Source organism: Scleropages formosus, chromosome 12 (genome assembly GCF_900964775.1).
Source record: "Scleropages formosus chromosome 12, fSclFor1.1, whole genome shotgun sequence".
In the NCBI taxonomy this organism is placed as follows: domain Eukaryota; kingdom Metazoa; phylum Chordata; class Actinopteri; order Osteoglossiformes; family Osteoglossidae; genus Scleropages; species Scleropages formosus.
The window spans coordinates 22552929-22566214 of NC_041817.1; the positions used below are offsets into that span (position 1 = coordinate 22552929).

At 44.1% G+C, this 13286-nt stretch overlaps 1 protein-coding gene across 2 annotated transcripts; it reads left to right on the top strand.

The window, feature by feature from the left end:
* The first annotated feature begins 593 nt into the window (after positions 1-593).
* Positions 594-11911, top strand: LOC108927935 (uncharacterized). Of its 2 annotated transcripts, none has more exons than XM_018741600.1 (9): positions 594-667; positions 1700-1755; positions 2810-2927; positions 6058-6131; positions 6810-7007; positions 7192-7329; positions 7488-7577; positions 7673-7816; positions 10510-11911. In XM_018741600.1, the coding sequence occupies exons 2-9, from the start codon at positions 1708-1710 to the stop codon at positions 10636-10638; spliced, it is 939 nt and encodes a 312-aa protein (XP_018597116.1). In that variant the 5' UTR covers positions 594-667; positions 1700-1707; the 3' UTR covers positions 10639-11911. The 2 variants fall into 2 exon arrangements, with proteins under 2 accessions (XP_018597116.1, XP_018597125.1); XM_018741609.1 differs by having other exon boundaries at positions 608-866.
* Positions 11912-13286: the final 1375 nt, after the last annotated feature.

Below are 13286 nucleotides of genomic sequence, written 5' to 3' on the forward strand. Positions count from 1 at the left end.
TGAAAAATACATTAACCTCATTTTGCAAACTAGGCAGATGGCAACTAAACACAGTTGATCATGTTAAAAAGTAAAATATAAAATCATGAATGTACATTTCGTTGTTCAAATAATGTGTATGTGGCCTGTGTGAGAGCGGCAGTTGAACTCAATGTTAGGCAAGGAGCAGGATTGCGTTTGATTTATTTTGATTATATAAAGCAGCTTCAAAATTATTTACTTTGCTGACACTTTTACACAAACGGACAATTTGTCAAGAGAATTTTAACGGGACCAATTCAGTAGCCTACAAGGACTTTGCCGGAGGGTACTGAGGAAAATGGAAAGAAACTTAAGGATGGAAAGAGGAGTGGCACCATAAATGTGTGTGTGAATATTCGAAATATTATTGCAAGTGTGTTTTTACATAATTTATATATCATCTTAAATAGCACTAATATAACCGGTATTAGTGAACGCATGAACTCAGTCCAGTTTTATTATCATTATTATTATTATTATTCCTGCAGGTAGAAAGAGGGTAGTGTGGCAAACTGCCACGCTGCAGCAACGCAGCAATATCGCTGCGCGGGCGACTCTCAAGAACTTCACATGTTTTGCTCTACAAACGGCCGCGCGCTGCAGTCACGATGTGGTGAAGTTCATCATGCGCGCGCATAGAGTGCAGGTATTTAATTAATCTCATAGATTAATAATAGTAAGAAAAAATACTGCATGCCTTTTCCCCCCGTCAGATAGCGACATCGAGCGATTAGGTAAAAAATACACATATTTGCCAGCGTGTCGTGTGTGCGGCGTTTTTCTCGAACGGAGCGAGGTAAATTAACTAGCAAGTTTACAAAAATGAATGTGAAGTGAAATTACGGGTAAGTTACTCATTACATTTCTTTCAGCATTTACTGCATTTGTGTCCGTTCATCTGTATTAAGCGACATTATTGCTTCCACACAGCGCTCAAGTAAGGTTTTTGTATTTTCTCGGATCTGTAATAATAATTTATATTCTTGACGGATTTTCCAAGGTCATGCTGCTGGTACTACCGCTCGGTGATGACCGACTGTTACGTAGTGTGTCCTGGCTGTAATCCTTACATGAAATCTTTCTTTTTTATTCGGGACATGACTCATGAACCTAACGATCGGGAGAGATGCGGCAGAGAGGCGCGCGAGCTCCTCCGCAGTGCGAGTCCCGCGCGCGCAGCCCGCTTCCTCTGCGCTTCGGCGCGAGCCGTGTTCGTCAGGGTCTGCGATGAAAATCGGCAAAATCGTCACTAGTCTAAAGTTACACTGATTCACACGGGTGTAGGTTAGTAGCCGTCCCGGCTGAAGAAAACCGATGTTTTTACGGCATAATGAGATGATAATCGTGACAGGGTGCAGTGGAACTGTTTATTTTTTGTTCCTCCCTGTTTTCCTCGTCAGCAGAGTAGTAGAACAGCCGGTGTACTACTGTACTCCACTGTTTCAGTGATTCTTCACAAATGGCGTCTCCCCCTTCATATTTAATTTTTAAAACTTTATTTTCGTGTTTGTTGCTTTCCGTGCTCCCTTAAGACGTTGTATTGTATTATGAGTTACTCGGGCTCAGATGTCTGACACACAATTCGAATTCCACAGCAAAGCAATAGAAAGTTTACTGTTTTCTTTACCGTTGTACAGTATGTAGCACAGTAGCCTATGTGTTTATTTGTCCTTTCCAGTTTTCCTGATGGATCGAACCAGGAAGGGGGGACTGGGGCCGCTGATTTCCAGCAAGGTGAGTGTAATGGTTCACCTGGGATTGGGCTGCTGCAGTGGATTCAGTTTCTGGTCAAAATCAGAATTTTATGGTGGCACGGTGGGGTAGCACTGGTGTGGCATGCAATCCAGAATATTCTGCGTCAAATTTTCATGTTCTCCCCATGGGTTTCCTCCAAGTGCTCTGGTTTCCTCCCACAAGCCAAAGATGTGGTTTTAGGTGGCCTGCTGACTCATGATTGCCCTTATTGTGTGTGTCAGTGAATGAGTGTGTGTAATTGCTCTGGGATGGACTGTATCCTGCCCCCTGTTTCAACACCCTATGCTTCTGGGATCGGCTCTGGACTACCGCAGTCCTGCATTTTACAATCAGTTATTGATGATGGATGGATGAATAGAGTGGGGTGTTATAATTTTACCATGTTGCGTTTGCTGTGGAAATACCTTTCACTTAATGAACATAAACATCAGTTTTGAAAAGAAGAAGGCTGAAATTGAGCCTCTGACTCTAAGACTTGCCATGGCCCCCAGAAGGACCATTAGTCACTCTTACTTGTCATATTAAGGTTTGAGATTAGTCATCAACATCTTATTACTGTTATTGTTAGTTTTCCACCTCTGGCAAAGGCAACTTACAACATCAGATAACTATACAATAATTTACCTATTAGTATAGGTGGGTAACTTTTGTGCTTCGTCAATTAAGTATGCTCATCTAGGGTGCTACAGCGGGAATAGGATTTGAACCAGAAACTTGGATTACAAAACAAAACTCCTAAACACTACACCACCTGCTGGTCCACAAAAATACCTTCCAGCAAAGAACGAGCACACACACACATACAGATGACAACCGCTTGTCTCAAGCAGGATCACGGAGAACCAGAGTCTAACCTGGCAACACAGGGCACAAGGCTGAAGGGGGAGGGAACACACTCCAGGTGGGACGCCAGTCTGCCACAAGGCCCCACATGCAGGATTTGAACCCCAAACCCACCCAGCAAGAAACAGTTTCATGGTTTCCTGGTGACGGGTGACATTATTAGTTGACTTTCTGTATTCCTTTTTACAAGGTGCCAGATAAGCTGCAGTGTTCCATGCGAATGGTGAAGGAGGGACCTGATGACACAGATGTCCCCCCGCTACCACACAATAACCACTTAAATGGGGAACCAGGGAACCAAGGAGGAGGTCAGTATCAAGAGAATTTTCAAACTCTTTATGAAGTATCCATCCATTATCAAGAATAACAAAGTAAAACATCTATATACTGTAGCATAGCCTTGAGAGTTGTACTTCTCTTTTCTGATATTAGACATATCCACATTGGTCCTCTGGTAGTTGGATTCCTAGATGTTTATTTTTTTCCCTTTGGTTGTAATTAGGAGTTCTTGTTTTTTTCTCTGCTGTTGCTAGCTGACTTACTCTGGTATTTATGTTATAACAAATTTTGGATTATTATCAGTAACCTTATTTCAGAAAAATTGGTTTTGAGGCGAGGGGGGCGCGGTGGCGCAGTGGGTTGGACGACAGTCCTGCTCTCCGGTGGGTCTGGGGTTCGAGTCCCGCTTGGGGTGCCTTGCGACGGACTGGCGTCCCGTCCTGGGTGTGTGTGTGTGTGTGTCCCGTCCCCCCCCCCCCCCGGCCTTACGCCCTGTGTTGCCAGGTAGGCTCCGGTTCCCCGCGACCCCGTATGGGACAAGTGGTTCCGAAAATGTGTGTGTGTGTGTGGTTTTGAGGCAAGGTACACACATATGCTCATTCATTCATATTCACACACAGCGGGCAATTTAGAGTTACCATTTCACCACAGATGCATGTCTTTGGAGTAAGGGAGAACACCAGAGCACACAGAAAATACAAACAGCCACAAGGCACCAATACTGCACCACCATGCATCTATTTACTGTTTGTAGAGTTTTGAAGCCCTCCCTCTTTAAGTGTTATGAGTAAAGATCCATAAATAATTTAAGCATGTGTGGTGCATAAGAAAAATGCTAATGAATAAAAGTTTTTCTTATGTCCACTGTGAGTTTACAGTTCATTCAAGCCCAAATGAGAGTAAATTCCTCATTTAATCATTTTGAACAGGTTTATATGTAGATCTTTTTTTGGTGTGTGCCCTTTTTATTATTTTTGTGGAATGGCTGGGCTCCATACATGTTCCAGCATCTACATGGGACATTTATGTGCTCAGCGGAGCAGGTGTCAGTAATAGTGGAAACCTGGGCAGCCTTGTTCTCACCATCGCAGTGGTGTCGCTCTTATCTGTAGACTTTACATTGTGTAACTTACCAACACAATTTGGACCAGCAGTCCTTGTAGCTCATGTCATTTGTCACTTCAAATTCACTCATATCCATTATTTATTAAAGTGAAATAATAAAGATATCCCTTACCAATTAGATTCTGAAATAATTTAGGTATAGCTAACACATGAAAAACTTTGTAAGACTTCTTTGAACAAAGTTTAAGCAGCGGTAAAATTAAAATTTAAAAATGACTGAAAACAAAAGTATGTTCTTAAATTCCTGTTTAATGCCAAATGTTGACAGATTCATCTAGTAGTTATATAATGCTCTTCATCTTCTTATTGATCACAGGTGCTCAGGAACATTGTACACAAACTGTAAAAACAGGGAGTGAGCTGAATTCTGGGAGTTTGAATCTGTCTCAGTGTGATGGAGTTGCTCCACACATGCATAAAAGGTTATGTTGCTTATGAGAATATGTAAAATTAAAGAAAATATTATGGGAAATAGGTAATGCCATTACATTACCCAATATGTATGTTGTAACTGAAAATGTCTGGAAATGTTTTTTTTTTTTTCCCCAGAGAGAAACAAACTCATGCCTTACATTAGGTGAAGTGGAAGCAAAGGGTATGATGGCAAAAGAGGAATGATGAGAAACTGAGTCATTTAAGTACTGACTAGAAAAGTTCATTTGGAAATTGATAATGGGAAGAGATACATTGTTTCCTCTTACCTGAATTAAGTATCTATAAAATACTGTTGCTAAAGTGTTACATTATTCAGCTGTTGTTTTGTGGTATTTTAAATGTAAGGGGATATTTGTTAACATTAACTAGTCAATGGAATGGCTGAGAATGGAACCTGTTGTATATAGTGGCTTCAGCTGAGAGGTGGGGGGGGGGGGGGGGGGGCAGAGGAGATGGGGGGGACTATTGCTGTTAATATTCTTGGTCTTCAGTAGTGGAAGTCTTAAGTTTGTATATAGTGATTCGTGGGATTTTTGGACTTGTAAATGAAGTACTGGGAAGTTGTTGAAGAAAATAAATCTTTGTGGATTCGCACCAACCTCACATTCATCTCATTTATTGGCCAACTGGGCCCTATTCAGTGAATCTGAGGTGCCAAGGAGAGCAGTGCATTCCGTGTAGATCACTCTGACATTTGAAAGGCTTTTTTTGTTTGAGCTGAGGTGGACATCAGGACACAGTTCAAACAGAGTGGGGTGATTGGCAGCAACAGGTGGGGTCTCAGGCTGTTCGTATATAGTTTTGCAGGAATAGAGCTGATGGAGTTGCTGAAGAGAGAGACAGAAGGGCTTGTGTGTGTGTTTGTGTGTCCCTCAGGTCTCTACCAGGATACAAGCCATGGGAGCCATGTCCACCTACCTTCTGTCACTTCTCACATCTTGTGTAGATCTACTGTGTTTACTGTGCAGGTGTAAACCTACTAGAGATTTTAACACTATGTGTATCAGTTACTGCAACATGTAAATAATTTACTACTTCATTTGCATGCAGTAGCAGTCAAAAGTTTGAGGGTACTTGCATAAAAACCAGACTTGTCCTCTGTGCCAAAAAACACAAAAACAAGATTTTGAGGTGCATAAGGTAGTCTTGTGGACCAGTGAGTGAACATTTTAAATATTTGCATCAACCAAATACATTTAGAACAGGACCTAAACCAGAGCTTTTTCACAGAGATGTTTTATGGCGTGGACCTCTAATGGACCAGGGTCTGTATGCAGTAGGCATCTTCTGTCGACATTGGCTACAACCCAACACCCAACACCTCAGCAATAAGAATGCTCCTAATGCCTGTGCATCTAAGCTCAAGTGTTTTTGAGGGAGCATCCTTCTTGTGGTGAGGGGTAAACAGGAGCTTTCAGAAGGTTATTCTTCTTCCTTTTGCTGCTGTTCCATCACATCCAAGAGGGTATTCAGACTTTGTTTTGCTCCCTGGCTATGGGCACAGTGTGTTTTAGTCTGAATCGCTGCAGCACAACAGCATCCTTGTGGATGTGCCTCTGATGTTTGTTCATGTCTCGTGTGTTTGGCTCTTGCATACAGCTGAGCCCCTCTCCGAGGTCCTACAGAACACGGTGCTGAGGCTGTACTCTGACCACCTCTCCCCCGATGGCAAGGTATTGCAGTACTCCAGTCTCTTTTAAAATTCTTTTTTTGGATTCCGTTTAAGTCGGTCATGTATCTGGAACCTGTACTAACAGCGGTCCCATCTGGAATTTTATTAGAGCAATTGCATTTATGTTCCAAACCCACTGGGAGGAAAAAAATTGCTGTGTTCTGGATGCTGTCTCAACTTTTATTTCACTATTCTACTTTCCCTACTGTAGTTCTTTTCAGAACCATCAGATGCAGGCACTTGTTGCAGATACTGAACTCAACATGGAAAAATTCAATAAATATTACTGTATATTCAGTGGGTGTGCGGTGGTACAGCGGGTTTGGCCTGGGTCTGCTGTGTGGTGGGTCTGGGGTTTAAGTCCTGCTTGGGGTGCCTTGTGGCAGACTGGCGTCCAGTCGGGGGTGTGTACCATCCCCCTCCAGCCTTGTGCCCTGTGTTGCTGGGGTAGGCTCCAATTTGCCATGACCTCGCTTGGGACAAGCAGTTGTAGACATTGTGTGTGTATATTCAATGACTTAGAAGCAAATTGTTTAAAGTATAAAAGTTTTTAAAAATTTGTAGTTTTGGCTAAAGATATCTGCTAAGTATGTTATTAATATAATACATGTGGTGAAGCTGTCGCATGTTTTATGTCTTGTTACATGACCGTGCACCCCTCACACCTCCACCCCTCCAGTCAGTGGATTACCGGGGCATGTCCTGCAGCTCGGCTTTCAGGAGATACTGTGAGCTGACTGTGCAGTTCCAGAGAGTTCGTCTGGGTTCGCTGAGTCGGGAGGAGACACTGGCCTTCTTCATCAATATCTACAACACCCTGGTTATCCATGGCACCCTACTCTTGGGCACACCCAAGAACCTCTGGCAGAGATACCGGGTAAGGGCACACTGGTATTCCGATTACATGATTCAGAGAAGTATCTCAATTGCATTGTTCCCTGCTGCATTCCTGGAATGTAACTCAAAGCAGTGTTTTACCCATCTAAATAGGTAATGATATATTACACAAAGTATGCTAAAATTACACATTGCTCACTTATTGCCTATTGTGTGTTCTGCAGTTTTTTACCTATGTAAGCTACATCATCGGGGGTGAGGTGTTCACACTACAGGATATTGAGAATGGGGTGCTGAGGGGGAACAGAAGGGGTATGACACAGCTCCTAAAGCCCTTCTCCAAGGACGACCCACGTCTCCAGGTGATTTTAAAACACCAGCTTATCTCTTCTGTATAGGTTTTACTCATTTCTATGATTCATGTCTTTTTCCTGCAGTTCAAAATTAACAGGTGTATCTAGTTTTAAAATGGCTATAGTAGCATTTAATCTCATTGGCTTTGGCTTCATTTCTCCACTAGGCAGCGCTTCCTGATGCTGAACCACTGGTTCATTTTGCCTTGAACTGTGGCACAAAGAGTTGCCCTCCAATCAAAACCTACTCAGCCAAGGTGTGGGTCAAATGGACATGTTGACATTGCTCTCTTGCACTGTTGTGTTGTGCTCGAACCTGTGCATGAGTACTGACACAGACTTTTTTTTACAGGACATTGACATACAGTTGTGCACCGCTGCACAAGCCTTCCTGGAGACTGACAACAGCTGCATGGTGGACGTTGTGAAAGGGGAGGTCAGGCTCAGCCAGATCTTCAGGTGGTACAAGGAGGACTTTGGTGGCACAGACATGAAGGTACTATAATTCGTTTTGTGGCAAGTGTAGAGCTTCGGAGAGAATATGCCATCATCTCTGCTCACATGCATATACAGTATCCATCCATCCATCCATCTTCCTCCGCTTATCCGGGACCGGGTCGCGGGGGCCGTAGTCCAAGCAGAGCCCCCCAGACTTCCCTCTCCCCGCACACCTCCTCCAGCTCCTCTGGGGGAACCCCGAGGCATTCCCAGGCCAGCTGGGAGATGTGGTCTCTCCAACGTGTCCTGGGTCTGCCCCGAGGCCTCCTCCCAGTGGGACATGCCCGGAACACCTCCCCAGGGAGGCGTCCAGGAGGCATCCAGAACAGATGCCCAAGCCACCTCAACTGGCTCCTCACGATGTGGAGGAGCAGCGGCTCTACTCCGAGCTCCTCCCGGGTGACTGAGCTCCTCACCCTATCCCTAAGGGTGCGCCCAGCCACTCCACGGAGGAAACTCATTTCTGCCGCTTGTATCCGCGATCTCATTCTTTTGGTCATGATCCAAAGTTCATGACCATAGGTGAGGGTAGGAAGGTAGATCGACCGGTAAATTGAGAGCTTTGCCTTACGACTCAGCTCCTTCTTCACCACAGCAGACCGGTACAATGACCACATTACTGCGGACGCCGCATGGATCCGTCCGTCAGCCTGCCACTCCATTTTTCCCTCACTCATGAACAAGACCCCGAGATACTTAAACTCCTCCACTTGAGGGAGCAACTCCCCCCTAACCCGGAGGGGGCAATCCACCTTTTTCCGACTGAGAACCATGGCCTCGGATTTGGAGGTGCTGAAGACCAGGAACAGGTCTGACTTACTGCCGGAATTGCAAACCAAGCTCCTGCTCCGGTCATACAGGGAACGAACAACCCCATAATCCCGAAGTACCTCCCACAGGATGCCACGAGGGACACGGTCGAATGCCTTCTCCAGGTCCATAAAACACATATGGACTGGTTGGGCAAACTCCCATGAACCCTCCAACACCCTAGTGAGGGTATAGAGCTGGTCCAGTGTTCCACAGCCAGGGCGAAAACTGCACTGCTCCTCCTGAATCCGAGGTTCGACTATCGGTCGGATTCTCCTCTCCAGTACCTGTCAGCTGCTTCAGCAGTCTCATGAGCCAGCCAGGCCCGATAGAACTCCTCCTTCAGCTTGATGGCATCCCTTACCTCCGGTGTCCACCACCGTGTTCGGGGATTGCCTCCACGAAAGGCGCCGGAGACTTTATGGCCGCAGCTCCGAACCGCCGCCCCAACAATGGAGGTGTGGAACGTAGTCCATTCGGACTCAATGTCTCCAGTCTCCCTCGGGACCTGGCTGAAGCTCTATCGGAGGTGGGAGTTGAAGACCTCTCTGACAGGGGCCTCCGCCAAGCGTTCCCAACAGATCCTCACTATGCGTTTGGGCCTGCCGGGTCTGTCCAGTTTTTTCCCCCGCCATCGAATCCAATTCACCACCAGGTGGTGATCATTTGACAGCTCAGCCCCTCTCTTCACCCGAGTGTCCAAGACATATGGCCGAAGATCAGAAGAAACGACTACAAATTTGATCATCGACCTCCGACCTAGGGTGTCCTGGTGCCAAGTGCACTGATGGACACCCTTATGCATGAACATGGTGTTTGTTATGGACAAACCGTGACTAGCACAGAAATCCAATAACAACTCACCATTTGGGTTCAGATCAGGGAGGCCGTTCGTCCCAATCACACCCCTCCAGGTGTCACTGTCGCTGCCCACGTGGGCATTAAAGTCCCCCAATAGAACGACAGAGTCCCCAGTGGGAGCGCTTTCCAGCACACCCCCCAGGGACTCTAAAAAGGCCAGGTACTCTGCACTGCCGCTAGGCGCATAAGCACAAACGACAGTGAGTGATAGTTCCCTGACCCGAAGGCGCAGGGAGATGACCCTCTCATTCACCGGGGTAGACTCCCAACACATGGCGGCTGAACTGGGGGGCTATTAATAGCCCACACCTGCCCGCCGCCTCTCACCCTGGGCAATGCCAGAATAGTGGAGAGTCCACCCTTGGTCGAGAAGAGTGGTTCCAGAACCCAAGCTGTGAGTGGAAGTGAGCCTGATTATATCTAGACGGTATCTTTCAACCTTGTGCACTAGCTCAGGCTCCTTCCCCGCCAGTGAGGTAACATTCCAAGTCCCAAAAGCCAGAGTTGGCGCCCGAGGTTTGGGTCGGCCGGGCGCTTGGCCCCGACCACCGCCCAAATCACAACGCACCGGCCCCTTACGGCCTCTCCGGCAGGTGGTGAGCCCACCGAAGAGCGGCTTCACATCTTGGCTTCGGGCTAAGCCTGGCCAGGCCCCGTGGGCATAGACCTGGCCACCAGGCGCTCGCATGCGAGCCCCCCCGACGCCTGGCTCCAGGGTGGGACCCCGGTGACCCCATACCGGGCGGGGTAAACGAGAACCTTGATTTAATGGTCATCATAAGGGGGTTTTGAACCGCGCTTTGTCTCGTCTGTCACCCAGGACCTGTTTGCCATGGGAGACCCTACCAGGGGCATATAGCCCCAGGCAACATAGCTCCTGAGATCATTCAGGCACTCAAACCCCTCCACCACGTTAAGGTGGCGGTTCTAGGAGGGGGCATATACAGTATAACTACAATAACTCGGATCAGTATTTGAAAGTGGAAAAAACTTTAATTTTACTTGATGTTGATCCTGCAGGTGCTCAGCTGGATTGTGACTCACATGAATGAGTCCCCAAAGAAATCCAGTCTACAGGCTCTCCTGGCAACAACCAACTACAAAGTGAACTACCTGCCATATGACTGGTCCACAAACAGTATGGATTGAAGCTACAAAACTAGTGCTGTGTTGCTATGAATGCGGTCCCCCTACACAAAGACTTTTTATTGATTGGTTCCCAGGGAAAAAGCACAGTGAAAGAGGTAAGTGAGTGCACGCCTTCCTCTGAGCACGTTTCTTTCATAAATAGGTGTTAAGTTCCTGTTATCCATTTTGTCCGCACACTGGGTAACACCTCAGCTGTTACTACTCTAAACAGATGGAGGATGACCGTATTTACTGGATAGTCCTTTAACAGTCCACATGAATTCTAATGCTTTGAAATAAGGGACCTTTTTGTCTATATTTTTATTTATATTTCATCTAGCAGGCACTTTTCTCCAAAGCAACTTACAATTCAGGGTATACAGAGGTCTTTCAATGAATTTAGTGGTATTGACATGCATTTTCTACTGGTTGCATAATACATTGGACTCTTCAGAATTTGCTTTTCACTTTCACACTCTGTATGATTTTGTGACTCACCAAAAATATGAAATTCAAACAATTATATCCTGTGAGACAAGAGTGGAATGGCTCGGTTGCTAGTGAGGTAGCTGCTTCTAATGCTATAATAGTTCAGTGCAGTAATGAATACAGGAATGTGCCACAGGGATCAAGGGCAAATTCACCCTTTGACTTAAGACTCAAAGCAGGAACTTGGGCAAAAAGCTTACTTTTCATACCTTTTTCTTAACAGTGTCCCACACAGCTTATGAAACTACACTTCCTTTTTTCATCATGTGGGCTTTTTATTCTTTTACTAGAGCATTTTTACCAGTTACAGTTATTTCACATCAACAGGGGGTACTTTATTCTGTGCAATGTTTGTATCAGACATTTGTACCAGACATTTTGGAATATAAACACACACTTGGTTTCAAATTAAAAAGGTTTTTGTCCCTCAGCGGCATCACGCTGCACATTTTCTGGCTAAATGTAATCTATTACTTTCTACATTACCACGGAGATAATGGCCATTGTCACAAATAAAGCCTTAATCCAGCATTCAAGTGAAGATCATCTAATGTCAGACATTTGTTAGTAATGTTACAGAGCATCCAAGTGTTTTCGTGCTTTGCAAAATGATAGCCATGGCCATGTGAACATAATTTCTTTTAATGCAACAAACATCCGTGAGCCAAATGATGAAAATGTCTTCAAAAACAACGGCCGAAAGGAAAACGCAAAATTCGGTGGGAAAGGCTGCAATGGCAGAGCAAGGTAAATTGAAACAAAAATATAATATTGAAAGATGTTAAAAATAATTTTTTTTTTTTTTTTTTTTTTCAGAAGAAATGATAGTATATGGTAATGGACAGGTTTATATTCATACATGTATTTTATAGGAATTGACCCAGTTCCCAACTAAAGGAAAACCACTTGAAATTTCTTTTCCCGTCCACTGTTTGTTTGGATCCTGGTCATTTTTTAAGAGGAAGATACATTTTATTATAAAACTATGCACTCTTGTTGAACCCTTTGTGGGTGACAACAAATTAATATTCATCTTAATGTGAATATAGTTTCATAAATTTGAATAATACATGTTGTTTTATCATTTTATTTTGTTGTCTAATAACTTATCTAATCTTATACAAACATTGTCTAAACACTGATAGAATATCTGTGTGTTAACTTCTGGAGCATCCATGCACTATGAGCACAAGTACTGTAAAAAAATACTGACTAGATTCCCTGAGTACCAAGCAGATTGGTAATCTAGCAAAATGCCCATTATCACAAGATGTTTAAATAATAACTAACTTTCATTATTCCAGTTTACATCCAGATTATGCTAATTGATTTACAAAATTCAAAAAGGCACTTTGTTTCTTACTATCAGTTCGTACTTAAAATGAAAAATTTGTAAAAAAAAAAAAAAAAAAAAAAAAAAAAAATTGGGAATTGCACTACTGATGAAATGGGTTGTGCAGACAGGCTTGATATGCAGTTGTCAAAAAACCATTTGGAATTATCTGGATTTCAGTATGAAGGGCTCTTAAATACATGATAATCTAAATCATAATAATAAAGTTTTATTTGTGCATGTCTTTTTTTGTATGGTAGGGCAGGTCAGAACCACACCTGCATTGACCTGAATACATCTCCGATTACTCTCTTTCCAAGATTTTATCCTAGAGGTTTACATACTTTTTCCATCAATGACCGTGACTTTCAGCTATTTGTTCAATAAAGATATGGTAATCTTAAATGTTCTGTGTTTGTTAAATAAGACGGTCTTTATTACTGCAACGTTGATGAAGATGAAGATCACAATTTAGGAGCCATTTATGCAAAAATCCAGGTAACTTTTTTCACAGCTTTATTTATTTTGCTATTTTTTTCAGTTAACATTGCAGACTGAAAATAGCTCATCTGTTAGTGTCGACACACTGAGTATAAACCTTACATGTTGTATTAATGTGAGTTTACTGTACAGTCTGTAATGAGGCATGCAAAGCACAGTGCAAACTAGAAGAAAATGCTGACCTGTCCTAACGCCTGAACATAAAATTTCCTGGGCACGGTCATCCGGTAGGTCTTTAGGATTTTGCACTTCGACCCGTTCATATAAGTAGACTGACTTGCATGTCTAGCTCTGACTGGCAGTTGTATGTTGCATGTTATGACCTGCACTGTGGTTCAGACTTTGA